At 37.7% G+C, this 22,549-nt stretch overlaps 1 protein-coding gene across 10 annotated transcripts in view; it reads right to left on the bottom strand.

Annotated features, from left to right (window-relative positions):
- The window catches only part of ST3GAL3 (ST3 beta-galactoside alpha-2,3-sialyltransferase 3), a 301,371-nt gene that overhangs the window by 135,434 nt on the left and 143,388 nt on the right, over positions 1–22,549 (bottom strand). For all 10 annotated transcript variants that reach the window (XM_042462929.1, XM_042462928.1, XM_042462930.1 and 7 more), the window contains one exon: positions 448–542. In XM_042462929.1, the coding sequence (XP_042318863.1) occupies positions 448–542 (95 nt within the window). The remainder of the gene's footprint in view (positions 1–447; positions 543–22,549) is intronic.

The following is a 22,549-nucleotide window of genomic DNA, read 5'->3' as shown; positions in this document are numbered from 1 at the left end:
AAGCCTTCATATAGGATCTAAAACTTCATTAGGACTTGTAAGGCTGACAGCCCCTTGCTTATTTACTGTTTTACCTTGGCAGTCATTTGTCAGACTCCTGATATTTGTCTTGGAAATAACTGTAGGTCTCTTGTATCAGAGCTTCTTTGAAGCATTTATAAAACATGTTTTAGTTACCTCAATTTTTAACTACAAAGTTATTTATAAAAACTCTACCACTCTAGTTTCTTAATTGTCAATCAATAAGCAATTTCAGCTTACTTTTCATTTTAAAAACATAGAATGGAAAGAGTGACCTGTAAATCGTTCACTAGTTTTCTTAGCAATGGTAATAATGGGGAAATTTGGGACACACAAGTTTAAAAAATCAGAGACTCAAGCAGTATGGCAGAACTAGCTATAATCGCATGGAAAATGAACTTGCAGGGAGTTCTAGTGCCACCCTACCTTGTCCTTTAATTCCAAAAGGAGGTACAAAGTCCCGGATCCTTGCCCACTTTTTGAATGAATCATCCAGAAACATTGGTGCTGACTTGGAGAACCTGAAAACATAATGAAGCAGAATCTTCAAAAAAGAGAAATGAAGAATGTAAAGCCTCATCACCAGTGAGCTAACAATCACAGGAAGGAAATCAAACCCATGATAAGAACAACACATTAAAATCAAATTACAGTATGTATTAAGTTGAAAATCTGACAAAAAAAGGAGTAATTTAACTACAGTTACTTTTGAATGAAATTGATTGACATTAAGATTGGAATTGCAGTCTCTCCAGAACTAAGTTGTTTATTAAGTTATTAATTAAACATATAACCCACAGATTGAAAGAGCAAACAAAATTTTCTTTACTCAGTAAGTACCCAAAATCTAGTCCTCTTGAACAGTTGGAAGCTTTTGCAATGCTACCTCTCACTTTTTCTTAGTCTGTTGTGGGGTTTGGGAATTACAAGGTTTAGGTCATAAATCATACTAGCACTTTGTAAGGGGCTAGTGGTCTCCTCTGCATCTAGATGTTCCTCCTATATCCCACAACAGACATTAAACAGAAGCTCTTCTGCTGTCCCTGGAAACTGTGTACGGAACCTTAGTAAGCTAAAGAAAAGCATTAGGAGATGATACTAATGATACTAAAGGGGAAGAGAAGGTCTTCTAGCAGGGACGTAGCTAGGATTTTAGGAAGGAGGGGGTCCAGACTAAGTGCCTCCATTATAATGGGGCTTGAGTGCGGCGGTGCAGCAGCACACACCATTCATTTTTCTAATGGAAGGGGGGGTCTGGACCCCAAGAAACCCCCCCCCAGCTACGTCCCTGCTTCTAGTGGGGTGAATGAAAAAGGAGTTTTTAAAAAATTAATGTCCTGCTGTTTCATTCTGTCCAAAGCTTAGAATCATAGAATCATAGAGTTGGAAGAGACCACTAGGGCCATCCAGTCCAACCCCCTGCCATGCAGGAAATCCAAATCAAAGCATCCCTGACAGATGGCCATCCAGCCTCTGTTTAAAGACCTCCAAGGAAGGAGATTCTATCACCCTCCGAGGGAGTGCATTCCATTGTCGAACAGCCCTAACTGTCAGGAAGTTCCTCCTAATGTTCAGGTGGAATCTCTTTTCCTGTAGCTTGCATCCATTGTTCCGGGTCCTAGTCTCTGGAGCAGCAGAAAACAAGCTTGCTCCCTCTTCAATAATTTAATAAAGAGATGGTGGGAATTAGTAAAAAAAAAATCATCTTTATTGTAGTAAGGCATTTAGTGTACTTATATACCTTTAAATACCAATTCAAAATTAATTATCAAAATGCCATTCTTTAAATGGAATTAAACCAGGGTTTTTAGTTTATTAAAAATGAACATACCATATCAGCACTTTACAATCTCTGAATCAAACAAATCAAACTCTGAATCAAATAAGGAATAAAGGGGATGTGTGTTTCAGGATATCAGGACTGCTCTGAAAAAAGAATGCAAGGCGGGTTATAGACCACCGCTTTGAGGTGGTCTGCTGCCGCCGCCGTTTGCTCCATAAGGGAGCCGCCGCAGCCACACCGTGCGGCTCCCTTGCGGAGCAAAAAAGAAGCTCCAAAATGGAGCTTCTTTAAGCGGCGCCTCTATGACGTTGCGAGGCGCCAGGGGCGGACTCGCGACATCATAGACGCCGCGACACGTGCGGACGCACAGCGTCCGATACGTAAACATGGCGGCCACCATGTGGAAGGGGCGCCGCCATGTTGTACGTATGGAATACGTACTAGGGTTAGGGGGGTGCGGAAGCACCACCCCTTCCTAACCCTAATACGTATTCCATACGTATTTTTTGGCGGTTTGTAACCCGCCAAAAAAGCATTTAAGTGTCACCTATGCCAAATGTTAAGCTCAGAGTCCATGACAATTGCACCCATTTACTCAATTGCTAACAACATGAAGACTGAAAAAATCCAAGATGGGCACACATTTTGTGATATATAATGGGCTCTTGGTATCCTCTGCATTTTGGTTACAAGACCTCCAGTGGACACCAAAATCCATGGATGCTCAAGTCTTATTAAATACAATGGCATAGTAAAATGGTACTCCTTATATAAAATGGCAAAGTCAAGGTTTGCTTTTTGGAACTTACACATTTTAAAAATATTTGAAGCCATGGATGGTTGCATCTGTGAATAAAGAATCCATGGATATGGAAGGCTGACTGTACGCCTCACAACACAAGTATTACTGTGGCAATATCTCCAGTGGTGTTTGAGTACAAAAAAGTAAAATACATACAGTAACATGCCAATTAGCTGCGTCAATACAAGTTGTAAACTAAGCTTCAAACAAATGGCTGCTTTTAAATTCAAAATAGTTGATACCTGAGAATTGGTGTAGTGCATTGCCAACCAGCAATATGTATAATGCTACAAACAGTGCTAATGCTAATATACTGGTGTGTTGCGAGGATTACAAGAAGATCATGCATATGAAATACTATGGACACTGAAAATATACAAATACCACATGTTAAAAAAGCCATTATGACGGATCTCTTCCAGCAGGCCTTCCCAGAATAAAGTACTCAGCCACGAATAAAACTTCCCGTCTAAGTGAACTCTGCCCATGATGATTATTATTTGGATTAGCTGGTTTTTAATATGTAGTTTTTAATCTTATACTGTTTAATCTTGTTTTAAGGGGGGCTATATATATATATATATATATATATATATATATATATATATATGAATGTATTTTAACTTGTTGTACACCGCCTTGATTGCTTGGCAAAAAGCGGGATAGAAATAAAAAATTTATTATTATTATTTTATTTATGTTTTTATTGTTACTCTGAGACAAAAATAGCCTTCTTTAATGATCTTAAGGGAGATAAATAACGGAGATACCAGCAATCACTTTTAGATCAGAAAAGTAGAACACAAGAAGATGGAAAAGAAATAAACTTTACATGGTAAACATGCGAAAATTACTCCTAGGAAAGATACAACAGTGGAATTAAAGTGTAGGCCAAAGTCTGAAGCATCACCTATGTTTATGCACTCATCTATAGATAGACTTATTTAGTGCACATGGTTGCACACTCTTCTCTTAGCCCTCCTATTCACTCATTCATGTTTTCCTTTGTGAAAAACTGTAAAACAGTATTTTCCTACAAGTCAGGGGTAGACAAAATGAGGCCCTGTGTGGGTCCCTCCAAAGCCATTTTTGCAACCCAGATACTCATCTGGAGAAGCCTTCAGGAGCAGTGATTAGTTTTCTAAATACCTCTCTCTCTCTCTCTCTCTCTCTCACACACACACACACACACACACTTTAATTGGGGGGGGACTAGTTATTCAAAACCAGAAATTATATTCCGACCACTACAAATTTTGTTTGTTTTGAAGCTTGGGGATACTTTTGGCAGTCTGTGGGCCCTAGAGAGTCACAGGGCCAGAAAACTGGTTATTGGACCATTCAAAATTGCATCCCTGCAATAAGTAGGTGCTTCAGCCACATTAGGATGGGAAGCTAAATGGACAAAGACAGATAGAAATGCTTGTGCACACAAGGTATGGTGGTGGTGGTGATCTCATTAGAAACATGAAATCAACAAATGTAAAGCTTAGCCATTGTCAGAACAGCAAAATCATAGAATATATAAATTGTAAGTGGCTGGAAACCATAGAGGATCTTTTAATGCTAGATAAAATCAGATTTGGTAGATGCTGATTACGCCAAAAGAAAATAGCAATGACGTATCTGGTAGAGTATACTTCAGTTCAAAAAAAGTTATACCCAACATATCTGTTAATTTATAGTGTTCAAGGTTTTTGTTGTTACGACATATCTTTCAGTTAAATATCAGTGAGCTTGGCAAGATTGAAACAAGTATTCCTTCCACTGCCTATAGAGACATGGCAAATAGAAGGAGTCAAGGTTGCTTAGAAAGTAAACAGAGAGAGCAAATTCAGGAAGTATTGGATAGTAAGTCCTAGTTTAGCACTGTGCTAGTGCATACTACCTAGTCACTCCTGACGGCAGCTGAAGAAACAAAACATAGGAGCTTTATTCTATTTTTTGTTTATCATACTGCCCTAATGCTGGTGCTTTTTCCAATCTTGTTTCTCTCTCAGCAAACCAAAGAAACAAACCAAAAATATACCCTACAATCTTTCTCTGGTTTATTGGGGGGGATGAATTAAAGACAAGGAAACATCCATGTTCAGATAACATGATAGATGGTGAAGTAAATCTCTGTGGTTTATCAATTTCTGCTGCAAGCAGAAAGCTTACTACTCATATAATATGGATGTTGGCAGTGCTGTCTGGGAAGATTCTGGACATTGTAGTCTAAATATCCAGAATCTTCTCAAACAGCACTGCCAATATCCAGGTTGGTTGGGAGATTCTGGGAATTGTAGTCTGAAAGGTGATGTTTTTAAAAAGCTACAGTTCAAGCAGATTAACAACTGCTAGACTTTGGACTCTCTATAATGAAGAGTCACAATATGTATTGCTCTTTAGAAACTTATGCAGTCTGTTTAATAATGCTTATTTTAATTGCAATATTCCTTAATTAGACTGGGTAAATTAGTTTAGAATGCTAAACTTATTTTTTTTAACATACTCACAGGATTTAAACTGCTAGAGGCAGAACATATACAGAAGAAAAGTTTAAACCTTACAAGCAATCTATATAGTTTCCAAAATCAGGGTTCCAAAATAAACACACACACACACACACACACACACAAATGTATTTGCTTTGGCAACACAATCAACTCTACCTGTTTCAAGTGCAACCACATTCAGGATTAAACTGATACCTTCTAAGGCAGACACAAGTGTAAGAGATTTACCAATAAAATGGCTGGTAAGAAACAGACAAAACATGACAAGTATTCATTCAACAGCTCTCTTATTTCCACCTCAGCCGATACAATTTATTTGGAGAACAGAAGAAAAAAACCCAAACGTTCTAAGAAGTTGCTGCGAGATCACATATTTTAGGCTGTGCCATATTTTTTGAGATAAAAAAAATATTCTTAAGGATTTTATTAAGTTTTATTTATCAAACAGGTTTATATTCCACTTTAATAAAAAACTTAATTTTTCTGAACAGCTGTGGCTGAATACCTTTTTTTGATGTACTCTCATGACCACTGTTAGTAATGCAGTGTCATTTACAGGCAGTCACTTGCTTTCTTGACATGTCTGGAATAAAACACTGTTTTAATTTGGAAATTTGTAATGTTAGGTTTAAGTACCAAGGCCTCAATTTCGTTATCGAAGAAGGCCAGATAACCAGAATTCTCTATCTATTTAATTTCACTGAACATTCAAAAGAGGGAGAAAATGCTCAGAAAAAAATCATCTGTGATACAGATGCCTGGCTCCAAGCATAAAAAAGCACATGGGTGTTTTAACCTAAAAACAAAACCAACACAGTGCTTTTTTTGCTATGGAAACATGTCTCTATTTAAAGAGGATTCTCCTTTATAGATGCACAGGGAAGGTGTTAGATGCAACACATTTAAGATATTTATGAGGAGAAACAACAACACTGAATGTTACATATGGTTCATACATTTTCAAACTAGGGATGGGGCAGAAGGAAAGAGATTTGTTCTGATCAGTTCCAAATAGCATATTGTTTATTTTGCTGTGTGTGAGAGAGAGGGAGAAAGAGAGAGAGAATATGAACCACTTTGGATAATGTCAACTGGGCTATTTCCAAAGCTTGTTTTTCAGAGATTTATAGCTACAAAGAAGAAATGTCCTTCAGACCCCCATTTGACCCAAAAGCTATTTCTGTTTAAACTTTCATGTGGGAGCCAGCTCTCTCTGCCAAATGCCAGACTTGCACAAGCTGCACCCAGGCCTAGGAATAAGAGCAGTTCTTAACTGTGCAAAGCATTGCACATATGTGTGCACACACTCCAGATTGCAGCCATAATACAACGAACAATCATCAATATCTTCATAATGTGCATGCCTATTTGGCAAGTTACTGCCATGCAATATCAGTATAATACCCAAAAAAAAAAAATCCTTCCCCAAATACTGATGGCTGTAAAAGTTATGTCAGGATTGAATAAAATAAGCATCTTTCCTAGTTTTCTTAATGCATACAGACAAGTAGTCACATTTTAAGAAGTTTTTATTTAGGAAATTGAGACAAATACATTTTTATTTTATTTTATTTTTACACAGATGGATTGCCTTTAAATGAGAAGAGAACTTTAGGCACAGTTCAAATGATTTGGGGTTAAAATCAGACAGACCCTTGCCACCTTGCCTCATTTTTGTATTTAAGGTATTACTCAGAAAGTGCCCATGTCCGATTATTCTACTGTGGAGAAGAGGCAGAGTTGTTCCATTAGCCAGAAGGAATCCTTGAAACATTTAAAACAGACTTCAGGGCACAGTTTCAAGGTGTTTTGGAAGAAAATGGAGGTAAGCAAAATATGAGGGAATTCTTAGCTTTACATTTTCAGTGCTTTGGGCTGAAAGGGAAGCATAAAGGAATGAGGAAGCATTTAGCTTATATAGCTGTGCACAAGTTGTTTAATCACAAAGTGATGGCATAGTGTCATAGCACACTGTCATGCTCCCTCTTCAGACTCCACAAATAGTGAGAGCAGTCTGGCTGTCAAAGCTTCACAGAGATAAAATTTCCCAAGTATGAAAGGAGGTGAAAGGAGAAAGGTCCCTATTGTTTGCAGTGTCAATGGGCACCAAAAGAGTTCTGCAGGCAACAATGGCAGCCAGTTTTTGAGTCATTAAGAATACAGAGGTCTAGGATGACATATAGGTTGAGTAATAACATCCAGAAGGAAGGGAAGAGGGGAAAACTCTCAGCTTTAATATCCACAATTAAATAAAGAAGAATCAAACAAGTAAATAGCACCACTATTATCCAAAATCACATAAATGCTGACTGACATGCAAAAGAGTAGTAAGAGTCCAGACCAAGGGTCCAGAAAGGAAGGTAAAGTCTCCTGGCCTGGGTATCTTTCCCATTGAATAGGAGATGCATGTTGCTTCCAGGGCAAGCCCAGTGTTTGCTGCCTGCTTTATTTCAGCACTTCAGTGAGACTGGCTAAGGCAACATTATCTAAGCTGCTGGTATGCAGGGCACTGCCCCAAACACTCTTATACTGCTGCTATCCCAGAGGAAAGCATGACACTATCAATACTGAAATCAAATCCGATTTTGTGGAAAAGGACCAACCTGCCCACATACTGAAAAATACAGTTGGCCCTGTTTTCACAGGGGATCTGTTCCGTGCCCCCTCCAAATGGAGGCTCATGCATATTCAAGCCTCATAGGCTTGAATGGGGCGTGACACTATGCACGCAGCCCTACTGCACACACCATTGGAAATAGCGGAGGTCGCTCCTCTGTGGATATTCGAGGTCGCGGATCTCAGATCTGCGAGTTAGGCGGGGTGAATGTATCTTCAAGGTCTGTTAGTATGGTATAGGGAAACAGCATAGCTGTTAGCCATAAACTGTGGTCTGACGTTGCTTATTTGAATAATCTATAGTTAAGATTAACCACAGTTTCTCCAGCGTCGGGCATAGCAATAAACTGTGCATACAGATAAACACAGAAGTGAAATTTTCTATGATCCCTCTTATGGCTGCATTCCAAGAAAAAAAGAGAGAATTGGAAATGGTGTTAGACTCAAGCATGTTTATGTAATGCTAAACTATTGTTTGTATGTCTATGTAGCACAAGTTTTTTTTTAAAGGCATAGAGAAGTCTTCAAGGAATTAGAGGGTGTTTCATGTGGGTAAAGGGTGAAAAAACATTGTTATATATCAAACTGCTCAGCTTGCAGAAAATGATGTCCATAGATGCTGCTGTTTCACAGCTACTAGATTGTCATGTGGTAAATTTTACTTCAATAATGTTAAATGGTTTAAAAAAAAGTGAAGCATTTTGCTCAATAATCTAATTAATCCATTGATACAGAGTTCACTTGAGCAAAAAAAATTTCAACTGTTACACATTTGACAAAAATGGTTATGATGACTACAACAGTAAGGATATTGTTTTGAATAAATAAAAAAATCTAGAACTGTGTGTAATAAATTACAAGAAATATAATTCATGCCAATTTTTTAAAACTGGATTAAATAGCAAATATTATTATTTGATATTTGAAATGATTCATGTGGTCCAGACATCATAATCACTGCTGTGAACATCATTGCAATTAAAGAGGGGGGGAAATCTAAAAATCATTTGGCACAGTGTACATATTGCCATCTTAGATAATCATTTTTCAGCATAATAAATATGCATCATTTGTTAGCAAATTGTTCCAAAAGGTATTTACATCCTTTGAACATTTGCTATGCAGATAAAACATTATCTACTAGTTGCACTGTTCCTTGGGAAATAGTTGCCTCTTTATCCAGTGGGCATGCTCAGAGACTGCCTCTCCTCCATGCTGTTTAATGAAGAACAGAGGAGCAAGGCAGGCAGGCAGGCACAGCCTTTGCTAACCAGATTATTCCCCTGCCATCCTCAAGGGCATCAAATATCAATTGTCCTATAAGAAGGAACACTGATTGCCAAGCCCTGCTATTATGAGGCTGGCTAAGTGGAAGTATTCATCCTACTTTATATGCACAGTAGGGATCCTAGTATTGAGGATCCTAATTGAAAAGGCAAGTATATATCTATTAATTACATAAATATATGCTCTAGGAAATATTAATACCCAATAGAATACCCAATGTCTGTTGCCCTTCTCAGATACTGTGACAACTACAAATTCCTCTCTATATCTTAGGGAATGTATAATGGCTTAAACTTTTAATGTTACTATATTTTTAATGCTTCAAAGGTCAAGTATTTTTTTAGTGTACTACTCTATCTTTTAAGCATTCACCTAAACTTTAAGTGGTGGGAATCTGCCCTTATTCAATCCAACCTCTTACCAACAGGCACATCCAACTGTTTTGGAAATTAAATCAGAATCACTCGTTTGATCAATGGAACAAGATGGTTACTCTGTTAACTAGATAAAGTGTGATTGGTGAAGGGGACCATTCATCTTCATTCAAATATTTCAATATTAATGGTGTCGCTTGTTTTAAGTATATTTTGTACACAGTGTACTTGACTTTCTCTTCAAAATGAGTGAAAAGCCATTACTAGGGAACAGCAAAGCCTATATTAATGACTTTCTGTGGCAATCTGAGCAGGAAACTATTCCAGATAGCACTCTTCTGTTACACTTAATAGGAATTCCATTTGCATTGCATTAACCAAAGTCCACCAATGTTGTTTCAGTGCAGGCCTTTTCCTGTGTCTAACCTAATGTCAGAATTTTCTAGAAACAACAGTTCCAAACTCTGCCCAAAACAACAAATTCCAAGACAAAAAAATAGAGACACTTTTTCAAACAACCTTCCCAATCTATTGCAGCATGCCATTGCATATTGATGGTATGACTTAAGTGCAAGACAAGAATGCTGTCATTTACATGGCTGCTTTTATATTTCTCTCTGTGTCCCATGAATTTCTGACTCCAGGATGATCAGTGAACCAACATGTTTTATAATTGTACTGATTTAGATCAGTGCTATTTAATATAAACATCCCTCCTGTGGTCCTCGAGGGACAATTTTTTAAAATAAGATTTATATAAACAAATATTTTACCAAAGCAAGGGTAAGCTTGTAAAACCTGTTTATGAGAACAGCTTTTAGAGATAATACATGTGGGAGGGATACATGAGAAACTGCCATGTTGGAGTAGAAGCAAAAGGCTCTGAAACACATCCTTAAAAACAGTTTAGGTTTCCCCGAAATGAATCAGAGATTGGCTTGTGGTTCAAAGAGCTAGCACTGAAAGGAATAAGCCAGATAATTTTTGTAAATGCAATAAAGTTAATTGTTTAAGAAATTAGAATTCCGACAACATGTGACTGCACTACACAAGAGCTGTATGTTAAGCAGTATAAATGTAGTCTTCTGAACTGTCACTGGGAATAGTAAAAAAGGCTTCCTAAACAGCTGCATCTAGTTCAGGATTTCACAATTTATTTGTTATGGACAAACACTGGTTCTATTCATTTGAATGTACAGCCTATTGCAAGAGACCTTCTGCCCAACGAAGCATAGCCTGTGAACAACAAAACATGCTCTCAAAGATGCCCTGACAAACTCTAGTACAATGTGGCTAAGAGGTGAATGCAGTGTGCAAATTAAGGTTGTGACTTAAGATCAACAGCTTCTGCAATCCCACAGAAGACTCCCAGGAGATTTTTTTTAATTGGCTCACAAAATTTCTTAGAGAACAATATTCCAAGATAACCCTTCAATGCAGAGAAATTGAAGTGCAGATCTTAGATCATGTACTGCAACCTTTCCCATGGCCATCTTAGTAAACTTCTTTTGGTCATCTCATCCAAGACTTGCTTCTGGAAAAGGAATTAAAATTGTCCATTAAACAGCCAGCTTTCTTAGCAGAAGCCAGAAAGAAGCATTTCAATGGAAGACACCAACAAAATGAAAATCCCTATTGTTTTGGCAAGTATCAATGCTGTGTTTTCAGCCAGCACTGTCTTCAAAAAGCAAACATATTGATTCAACATTTAGCAAATGATATTTCCTTGTAAACTTCTCAAAATCACCAGAAGTCAATATATAATTCTAACCATACACACAGCTCTTAGCACACATCGAAAACTGCCTTAATGTGGCGGCATACTTCTAACCATGGTTTTATTTATTTATATCCTGCCTTTCTCCCATCTTTTTGAGGACCAGAAACTCAAAAGGCATAGGTTCCATGTGGATTTTGGGAATACTTATTTGATTAGGCACTAACAAATGCTTACTGAGGAAGAGGGGTGAAATGGCTTAGGGTGCAGACAGACACATAGCAGCTGGCCTCTTGTATAAAGGCATTCATGGTGTTTCAGGCTTCCCTTCCAAACTATAATCAAGAAAAACTAGATTTTCTGGTATGCAGCAGCAGCCAGCTTTGCACAGTGGCTACTTGGCCCTTGTTTCAATCATAAATCTACTTTCCTTCTTTGCAAAAGAACTTTGTTAACAGTTAAAAACTCTGTGTCAAAAAATGTCAAACAATAAATGCCATTTTCAAGTAAGAGCTGCACACACACTAGATCACAAAGGTACAAGATGCTTGAAGGACAGGAGGATGGGGAAAGTAGTGATCTTTTTCACAGCTGCTACTAGACTCTGGAACACCATTCCTACAGAAGCTAGGCTGGCGCTTTCTTTGCTGTCCTTTTGTTGGCAGGTGAAAACCTTTTGTTACAACAGGCTTTGGGAAACTGATTGTTTTATAAGAAAAGTGTCTTTCTCAATAGGCTGTACTACTTTGATTCTTTGCTTACAAAACAATGTTTTAAATTGATTTTGTTCTATAGAAAGTCTGATCTTTTACTAAATTAATCATAATTTTTGTCTGTTTTTAGCTGCATGTGTAGCCTGCATTTTAAAAAATCTTAGCTGGTGCCACTCCCCCAGCTTATTTTAAAAAAGAGAACATATAAGTACAGAAACCATAGCATAGAACCATAGAATAGAAACATGTGCTGGGGGGGAGAGAATTGCAGTTTAGAAATTGTACATACATTGTTTGGAGAGGTACGCTAGCATGACTCAATTGCACCAGAGACTTCCTTTTAATCTAAGAACCTCACACATAGCAGCAAACGAATACACATGAACTGAAATGGCTACTGATGTTCACACAGCATCCTTGAACATGATTGGTCAATTTTTTTAGTAGGACAAGCTGACCCACCATGGTCCCAGTATTGAGTATAGTCCCTGATCCCTAGAAGTTGTTCCTCTGCTAAGAGAAATGATTGGTAGCCTTCACTTCAATATTTTCTTGGGACTTGATTTCTTACACTCTATTATGCACAAATGCATCAAACTACTAAATACTATAAAACATAAATAAAACTACAACTAATAGTTGAAAATTACATAGCTTTGATATTCAAACTGGAAGTTTTAGTTAAAAATATCAATATGTTTAATCAACTTAGCAAAATTTGTCAAAACCAATAGGAAGCGAACACCTAAAACTGTTAGATGAAAAAACATGTCACTGACAAAATGAAAAGTCCTAACCTCCAGGCTGCTACAAATTAGCGAGACTAAATATCTTCAGGCAGTGTTTAAAAGTTTCGAATATGCAAAGCTTTTATAAAGAAGCTACTTTTAAAAAAACCCTCCACACACAGAGTATTGCAGCCAGCTCTCAGTAAAAGCAACATTAAATACCAATATTTTAAAACTCACCATGCAGCCTTTCCACTAGACTGCTACAAAACATTATTTTAAGTATTTGATGGATTTAAAAAGTATTTAACACTAGAGCAGCCAATAAAACATAAATAAACCAATTACTGTTTTTTGATACAGTATTTCAGGTATTGAGTCATTTCTAGATTTCTGATTTTTGTCAACAAAGGATGTGTACTATAAACTACTAGTTAACACTTGAAAGCTGCAGGGCCAAATCCATCTGTGTTTCTGTGTATGCCAGTACCTGTGATAATGGAACTTCCTGGCAGGCTATTGTTTATAAACTAAATCTATCAATCTTTTTTTCAATCACCAGCAGCTTAAAACATTGTAAAGTACAACTTCAACTTTTTCTCACATCATTTTACGAATACGAAAGTCAGTTTTAATAACACAAAGTGGGTTGCAATGAAATATTTGGATGAGGAAGAACAGAGTGGTAATATGGTATGAAATCGGGGCTGCAACAAGTGAACTGAAAATTGACCAGAAAGTTCAGTTACAAATGGGATGATATAAAGTTGGCCCTCCATATTTGCAGCCTTGAGACTCACGGTTTCGATTGTTTGTGAGATCAAGGCCACTAATGCGGGCATTCCTCCTCCCTTTCCCTGCCCAATCTCTCCTTGGGCAGCCCAGGGAGAGATCAGGGAGGCTAAGGCATTCCCTTAACCCCTGGGAATATGGAGGGAGGACTATAGTGGGTTGTATTTCACATAAATGTCAGCTCTTTTCCTTCCTATCCCAGGCAGAGTATGGGTGATGTGAACATATAATTGTTCTCTAATAGTTACAATCTGCAACCCATTACTCAGCCTGTTAAAATTCGCTCTTGGAGTATAGTAGGTTGGAAGGCTCATCATCATGGTAATGACTTGATTGAATTTTCATCAAACTTTGATTTGACTGCACTTCAATAGACATGGCTTTCACCTAAAGAGGAGAATTTACTGTCTGAGTATAAAAAATGGTTTGGCTATGCATGGAAAATTAAAGATAAGGGGGAAGCTTAATACCTCTGTCAAAGAAGATTTAGGATTAGGGAGAGAAGTGGTGATAAACTGATGTTCTGCCAAATTATACAGCAGTCAGTTTAAGTACGTCAAGTTGGTACTTTGGTAAATATTTACATTCCTTATTCTCATTCTTCCAATGTTTGGAACAATGACTGGAGGAACTAAGTATAGGTTGAGTATCCCTTTATCCAAAACACTTGGGATCAGAAGTGTTTTGGATTGTGTGCGTGTGTGTGTGTGTGTACTGGATTTTGAAATATTTGTATTTGCATATACATACATAGTAAGATATCTTGGAGATGGAACCCAAATCAAAACACAAAGTTCATTTGGATTTCATATAAACCTTATAACCATAACCTGAAGGTAGTTTTCTGCAATACTTTCAATAATTTTGTGCATGGAACAAAGTTGTGTACCCTGAATCATCAGAAAGCAAAGGTGTCACTAACTCAGCCACCCATGAAAACTTTTGTTGGGGGGTATTTCAGAATTTGGAATTTTGGATACAGGAAACTCAAAATGTATAAGATTTCTGAATGCCTAAATTATTAAACTAAGCAATCTGAATTCTAGAATTAGATCACAGTCAATGAAATCTTGAGAACAATGGGATTCTGAGTTTCAAGAGATTATTGTTGGGATTTCTATTGAGAGGAAAATACATAATGCCAGTCAAAGATTGCTAATATTATTTTATTCATTTGGGCTACATACTATGGCTCCTATTGATTTCATACTAATATATTCCTATACATATTTTACTTACAATGTGGATTAAGATTATAAATTTTATCTGGTTGGATATAATCTAATAAAAAGTCTGCCTGTTCTCTGGTTGACTTTTTAGATCATCACCTATTTCTTACACAACTACAGTCGGCCCTTCTTATACACGGATTTTAATACACGGATTCAAGTACCTACTTTTTGAAAATGTTAAAAAAAAGTATAAATTTCAGATATCAAACCTTGATTTTCCATTTTTTATAAGTGACACCATTTTGCTATGTCATTATATTTAATGGGACTTGAGCATCCACGGATTTTGTCATACACGGGGGATCTTGGAACCAAACCTCTGCGTATAACAAGGATTCACTGTATTTCTTGGATTTGATTTAAGATTAATGACTCAAGCAGACAAGAGGCAATACAGAGTTTGGACATATTGTAAGAGAAAAGATTAAGATGGCAGCAAGTGGTATGACAAACCTTAAATAATTTTAAATTCCATTGTGGGAATAGCTTTGGGAAGTATGGTCTGTTCTCCTGAGGCAAATATTGACTCTGTCCTGTATGCATACAAGGCCATTTGTTTTCAGATTAGACCCTTTATTAACCCTAGTCAAACGAAAGAGTTCAAGGAAAATAAAATAGCATTATACAGAATGCAGGGAGTCATAGAACTGCCTGAGAAAATAATTGAGAAAAGTACATTGTGCCCCAGACTAGAGAGTTTACATGTCAATTTTAGATAATAATACAAAAAAAAAAATTAACTACAGCTAAGAAAGCTGTTTATGACTGCACCCATACTGCAAAAATAATCCAGTTTGACACCAATTTAACACTATAGAATTCTGTGAACTGTAGTTTTGTGAGACATTTAGCCTTCTCTGCCAGAAAGAGAAGGCCGTGAGGTTGGGCTAAGGGGCTTTTTATTGTTTTTTAAGGTTTACTTGTATGTTTGTTTTTAACCTTGTATGTTGCTTGCACATTGGTGCACTTTGTAAGCCGCCCTGATCGCTCGGAAGGGCGGGATAAAAATAAAAAATTTATTATTTATTATTTATTATTATTTATTAAAGCTCTGATGCCATAAGAAACTACAAATCCCAGAATTCCATAGCACCGAACTACAGCAGTTAAACTGGTCTCAAACTGGATGCAGCCATAGACAGCTTTCCTAGCTGTAGTTAATTTTTTGTATTATTATCTAAGATCGACTTTAAACATGTAAACTGGTGTCAAACTGGATTATTTCTGCAGTGTGGATGCAAGCCTATGTTGCTAACAGCTGAGCAGATTTGGAACTGGGGAAATAAAAAAAATTAGTGTGTTCTTGGCAGCTAGTCTCAGATAAACTCAGAGAATAAAGGAAGGTTTGTGATCGATAACTGTTTTATCCTACAATGCCTTGCAGAAGTATTCAACTCCCCTTTGAATTTTCATTATACCACAACCTGGAACTGAAATGGATTCAATTGAAATTATTACCAATTAATGTAGACAAAATACTAAACATGGCGAAGGTTCCAAATATTCATATAGTAGCACAAAAGTTAAGCAAAGAAGACATTTATTTACTGGAAAGAGGGGCATCATATGTGGCTAGCTGAATACATTTCATCTCAAAGTGGTCTAGAGGTAAAACTAGTCACTGATCAGGGATTTCTGTCAACACTATTCACCTGTTAGTGTTAACCAGCCAGCCAACAAAATATCATTATAAGCTAACCCAAGATCTCTTTCTTTTGTTGGACATGAAAAATGCACTGACTTTACTTTTCCCCTCTAAAAAATGGCTCAACTGTTCTCTTCATTTGTTTACATTTAAATTACTCTTCAAACAGAAACCAGCCCTATAACATTTCAGGTCAATCAATGACACTTCTCAAACTGTAGCAACAGAAATAGGAAGAGCAAGTGGAAATAGTTAAGCAACATCAACATGCTGTTGCTAGTGCCCTCAGGCAAGTCTTTTTAAAAGACCATCTTCAGTAGGGACAATCTGAACGAAGTTAGGAGCTTTGAATTTACAGCAAATATTAAGAAGACATGCATCAGAAGAAAACAGTAATTCAACTGCAGTTGATAATTTGAAAAAGATTCCAAATGCTTCATTTGTTATTTGAAAAATGAGAGGACATATAATGTATCCCACGGTCAATGGAAAACCTTTCCAAAAATGTCTGTCTAACAACAAAATTTCCCATACATTCAAAGCAAACAAAGAGAGAAAGAGAACATCTGATGACACTGGCCATCTTTTTTTTTTTTTTACTGGAACTGAGTAACACTGCTCCCAAGAGTCTTTCAAAGAGAAACTGTCCTTCATAATTTAAAAAACTTCCAATATGTTTTATTAGCACTTGTCTGCTAAAGCAAACAATCTATACACTAGGAAGTTCATGGTATTCACTTTAAGTTTCCTCTTAAATCTTTTTATTAACTTACTGCTATGAAATTGTTTTAGTGAATGAAAGAATAACTACTATGAAGTGGTTTTAGTGATTGCTATGAAATGGTTTTAGTGGCTGAAGGTGTTTTAGTGACTGAAAGAGGTGCCATGAATTGCAAAAAACAAAACCAAAAAAAAACACCCATAACAAAAAAGGATGTGTTTCAGATTTGCAATACTAAAATTTTAGAAATTAAAAAAGAAAGAACAAAAATGTTTTGGAAGGTTAATATTCACACAACGTAATAAGCATAACCCCAAACTGAATGTAATTTTGTCTCTAATGCTTCTAAAATATACATTTGAAATGTTATTGCAGGTAGAAAGTTGACATGAGTCCTAAAAATCAACTCTGGTGTGAAGTAGTTCCCAAGCTTTTCTATGCCCAACACCCCTAGGAAATGTTTGATTAATGTTCACACCCATACAAAAGTAATATCACATTTGAAGATGAAGAAGTCTAATTTCACTGTGTTGTTGGTCAATTTCACTGCCGATAATCTCACACCTTGCTAGTGTGAATGAGTGAACTGATTGGGGTACCAAAATATAAAGAAGCACACAAAGGCGTTACATCTTTCTCAGCTCCGGCAGCAGGAGACTGGAGTGTGCTTGGGACAAATGTCACCTGTTATCTCCCACCACCACTACCGTGCTCCTTAGTTCTTTGCATTATATATGGGAAAATCAGTGGCAACAAAGGAGGTGTTTGGTTGGACAAAGCAGGGATAAGCACGGGATGGCCAAGTGAATTCAAGACAGAGGGAGGGATGGTGTGTGTAAACAGAAGTGATGGGTGAGCTGAGAGGCTGCACGGGCTGAAATACTTAACTGTCGCGATCATGAATTTATGAGTGAAACCAGGGATGTAGCCGGGGGGGGGCGGATCTGGGGGTCCGGACCCCCCCCCCTTCCATTAGAAAAATGAATGGTGTGTGCTGCTGCGCCGCCGCACTCAAGCACCATTATAATGGTGGCACTTAGTCTGGACCCCCCCCCTTCCTAAAATCCTAGCTACGTCCCTGGTGAAACAATAAACAACAACCATGTCAGATGTTGCATTATTATGATTTTAAAAGCAATACAGTGGTACCCCGGGTTACGAATTTAATTCGTTCCGCGCCACCGTTCGTAACCCGAAAGATTTCGCAACCCGAAAAAAGGCTTTCCGCTAGCGCTGGAAAGCCGCGGCTTTTAAATTTCGTGCCAAAAAGCGCCGAAACACACCAAAAAAAATTTCGTAACCCGAAAAAAACACCATAACCCGGAACAGTTTTTTCCTTTCTATTTTTTTCGTATCCCGGAAATTTCGTAACGCGATCAATTCGTATCCCGGGGTACCACTGTACTGTACTCTGACAATTATTTACTTTACTTGTATGTTAATTCTGTTATTCTCTCCTTTTGATAAACAATGATACTACCATCTACACAACACAACCACCTACTACCACTTCTCAAAGCACACTGGCAGCTAGATATGCGATCATTCACAACTTATCACTCAAGGATATAAGCCACTGTTTGCTACATCCCTTGAAGTTCCATCTCACTCCCTGGGGGTACAGGCACCCCAATTTGGGAACCCCTGCTGTTGTGTTTATTGACAGTAAATAAACATTGAATCTAGACTCATAAATGTACAGTCCCACGACACCCATGACATTCAAGAGCAAGATGCAGGGGGCACAGGATTCTGAGGAGATGCTGGTGCACCCCAGCAGCTGTCACTACATCATGGTCACTGCTACTGTTTTGTCAGTTCTACCTTTCTTTTATTAAAAAGAAAACAGCCAGATAAAGAAAACCAACCACATTTATTGAAGCAGCATGGGATGGCTGTTGTGGGAATACCATCTCTAGCAGAGAGAAAGGTAGCACATTCACACATAGAGGTAGCATACAGAAAGGGAAGATGATCACTGTTGTAGGTGTGTTGTTTTTTTCAAAACTGATTGAATCTGTACCATCTCTCAGGAAATAAACTGAATACAGCAGGAAGTGGGGAAGGGGGAGTCATACTGTACACCTTAAATCCCAAGCAACACAGCATAGCAGAGTCTGGTGTAGAAACAGTTCCAAACCCAATCATCACATCTGCTGATAATAAAGATTAAGGTACAGAATTACTGACAACAGACATCAAGATTTGTGGCTAAATCATTACAGACAAAAAACAAAATTATACTGAACTAAATCCATTAATTTTAATGGGAAGATTCATTCACTGTTTTATTTTTCTGCTCATATGATTTTATAGCAATTGCAAACTTTGGGTATATATATATAAAATATCATCCTAGCTTATAAAGACCATCTGTAAATATATGTTCTGAAAGCAGAAAAAAGAAATATAGACAGGAGAAAGGAAATGCAACAAACAGTTGCACAACTTCAATTTTCATGTTAATTTGAGAAAACCTTTCATGATTCTTGTGGACTTTTGGGCAATTTGAGCTGCGGTTTTTCAGTGGTTTGAGGACACATCTAAGCTTGATCTCCAACAACAGCCAATCTCCCATCACACTCTAGAAAGACATCTCTTGGCATTTAGCAGCACCCCAAAAATACATGCTTGAACAAAAATCCCTGGAAGTATTCAGAAGTATGTTGTAGCCCACTTCAGTCTGCTCCAAAGCTTCAGTCTTACATCTGACCAGCAACTTCATACCTTGCCACCTCTAGGTCACTTGATTCTAAGCCTCTTTCAGCATTGTTTACTAAAGAATTTTTATTCTGAATAAGACTGTAACATTTTCCCTTGATACTCAATACACTCTCCACATCTCACCAAAACATGTGGATTTGTATTTATATACCTGCTGACCTGAGTAATTTCCTTTAACGTTTCTAGCTAGAAATAATCTCCCCCAACATATTTCTTCTGAACTTTTCAGCTCCTAGCCACATTCCAAATTTCTCTCTCTCAATTATCAGCACCATGAATGCTTTCAACACTATCATTAACACCAACAAACCAAATAAATGTAAGAGACAGAAATGGTGTGCCAGCAGTTCCATCTTCCAGCCTCGTTGCATTCCAGCAGTTAAAAGTAAGCCAAACAGTGGGAATTGCTTAAATCATATTTCCCACTGTGATAGCCTAAATATTCTATTTCAAGCACTCAGTGTAAGCTTTACACAATTCATTGCCTAAGAGAAGTACAAAAACAAGTGAGGTCGCAGGCGTTCATGGACGGAATCCATAGTTTTTGGTGGGATTTTGGGGCTATGTGGCCATGTTCTGGAAGAGTTTATTCCTGATGTATCGCCAGCATCCTTGGCTGGCAAGTTCAGAGAATGCTTGCATGGGAGTGAGTGGGGTACACATATACGGTGTGATCCTTGGTTGAGAGGAAGTGATTTACATGTTAATCTCTGTGTTTGATCTGTTGTTGAATGGCAAAGCCTCAGGGTGTCCATTTAATTAATAATCCATTGTCTGCTGGGAAATCCCCCTGACCCTCGGCAAAGATGCCAGCCACAGATGCTGGCCAAACGTCAGGAATAAACTCTTCCAGAATATGGCCACATAGCCTGAAGACCCCACAAAAACCTAACTGAATCTTTCTACTCCCTAGGACTGGCAACCCTTTTTCTTTGCCACACAGTGCTGGCCCACAATTTTGATATGAGTCCCCACTACAAGCCTCTTTCTTCCCTTTCAAAACTAAAACAGGCTTTTCTCAGCTGAGATCCTCTGTCCACTACCCCATGATTCCAAATGAGCCTGGAATTACCCCTCCATTGGAAGTGCTTCTTCCCAGCAAGTACAGTTGACCCTCCACATTTGTGGCTTTGACTTTTGCGGATTTGATTATTCATGTATTTCATTAATATGTTCTCTCCAGGAATCTCTAGGTCCTCCAGTGTGACTGTTGGAAGTTGACCATGGAGTCACACTGGCGCACCTAGAGATTACTAGGAAAACCACTTCCCTAGGCATGATTCTATTGTCAAATTCTGGTGGCTGCAGACCACAGAATTGCATCGGAGGACCTAGAAATTCCTAAAGAAGTTTTCTGTCAGGTTAAAAAAATACTGTTTTTTAATTTACAGTTTTTCCACTTTCACGGGGGTCCTGCACCGCTAACCCCAGTGAATATGGAGGGCACACTGTACATTCACTGGCACAGTGAGGGGAAGAGATAGTTGCTCATTCAATAATCATTAATCATACTTAACCATACCCACAGGTATGACTATATGTAAATGAGGCACACTGGGAGGGAAAAAAACTCCCAACTTTATATATACACTGATGGGATCTCAGTGGGAAAAGAGATCTTGGGATTATGATGGCTATTTCAATGAAGCCATCAACCCTAAACCTGTGAAAAAATAAGCAAATTTTATTTTAGGGTCCATTAGGGAAGGGTCAAACATAAAACTGCTAATATAATTTTAAAAAATAAATAAATCTACTCTTGGAATGAGCTAGCATGCTGCAGTGGTTTGAGCACTGGACTAAGACTCTGGAGACCAGGGTTTGAATCCCAGCTAAGCAATGAAAACACACTCAGTCTCAGAGGAAGACAAAGGCAAACTGCCTCTGAACAAATCTTGCCAAGAAAGCCCTGTCACATAAGTAGGAAATGATTGAAGGTACACAACAATACTTGGAATCCTGTGTATCGTTCTAGTTATCACATTTAAAGAAATAGTACTCTACAGCTAAAAAAGAGGCATAAATGGAAATCGAAATGCTAAGAGACTGGAGTAATGCCCCCATGAAGGAGGTGATTTACTTTCATAAAATTAAAACCTTGGATCATCCTGTGAAGCTGAACTGGGAATGAGTCAAAACAGTAGTGCTTTTTCAGAGAGTGCATCATTTCGTTATGAAACTCACTGCTAAAAGATGTTATGATAGCCTTAGATAAATGGCTGTTGTAAGGGCCTTAGATATGTTCATGAAGTGTAAAACTACCAATGACTTTTATTCATGGTGGCTGTGTGCTGCCTTCAGAATAATAATAAAAACATGTCTCTCAATGGCTGTTGCTAGAGAACAGTTGGAAAGTCTATTGAACACAAGTCCTGCCTGTTAGATTAGATAGGTCTGAACCAGCAGGATTCTTCTAATGTTTGGTTATGGGGTGACATATAAATTGTATCTATCAGTTTATCATGTTCATCACACAGCTACTTCGTCTTCATCTGATATCAGACCCTCCACTACGGTATCAAGATAAAGTGATACTATAAACCAGTGATACTCAAACATTTTAACCTTGGGACCCCCCTTTACATCTACATGTCACAACACCTCCCCCTCAATACAGTGTATGATTAAAAGTATTTTGTTTATTTAGTGTGCATATTTTCATACATGTATTCATTAATATTCATATTTTAACATGTTATAAGGAAATAACATCATTCAAATTGGAACAGATTATTTAAGTAAATTTGATATTTAAATCAATGTATGAGTAAGTTTCAAACATAAAAAAAGTTTGAAAAGAGGAGGAGGAAGGAACAGGGCCTCCAAATCTTGCGCTACCACCCCCAGCAATTCTTGGCCCCCACCTTGAGAACCACTGCTACAGGCTAAATTCTCT

The sequence above is a fragment of the Sceloporus undulatus genome, chromosome 4 (genome assembly GCF_019175285.1).
Source record: "Sceloporus undulatus isolate JIND9_A2432 ecotype Alabama chromosome 4, SceUnd_v1.1, whole genome shotgun sequence".
In the NCBI taxonomy this organism is placed as follows: domain Eukaryota; kingdom Metazoa; phylum Chordata; class Lepidosauria; order Squamata; family Phrynosomatidae; genus Sceloporus; species Sceloporus undulatus.
Note: the sequence above shows the minus strand (reverse complement) of the source record. Positions and strands in the feature narration are given on the sequence as shown.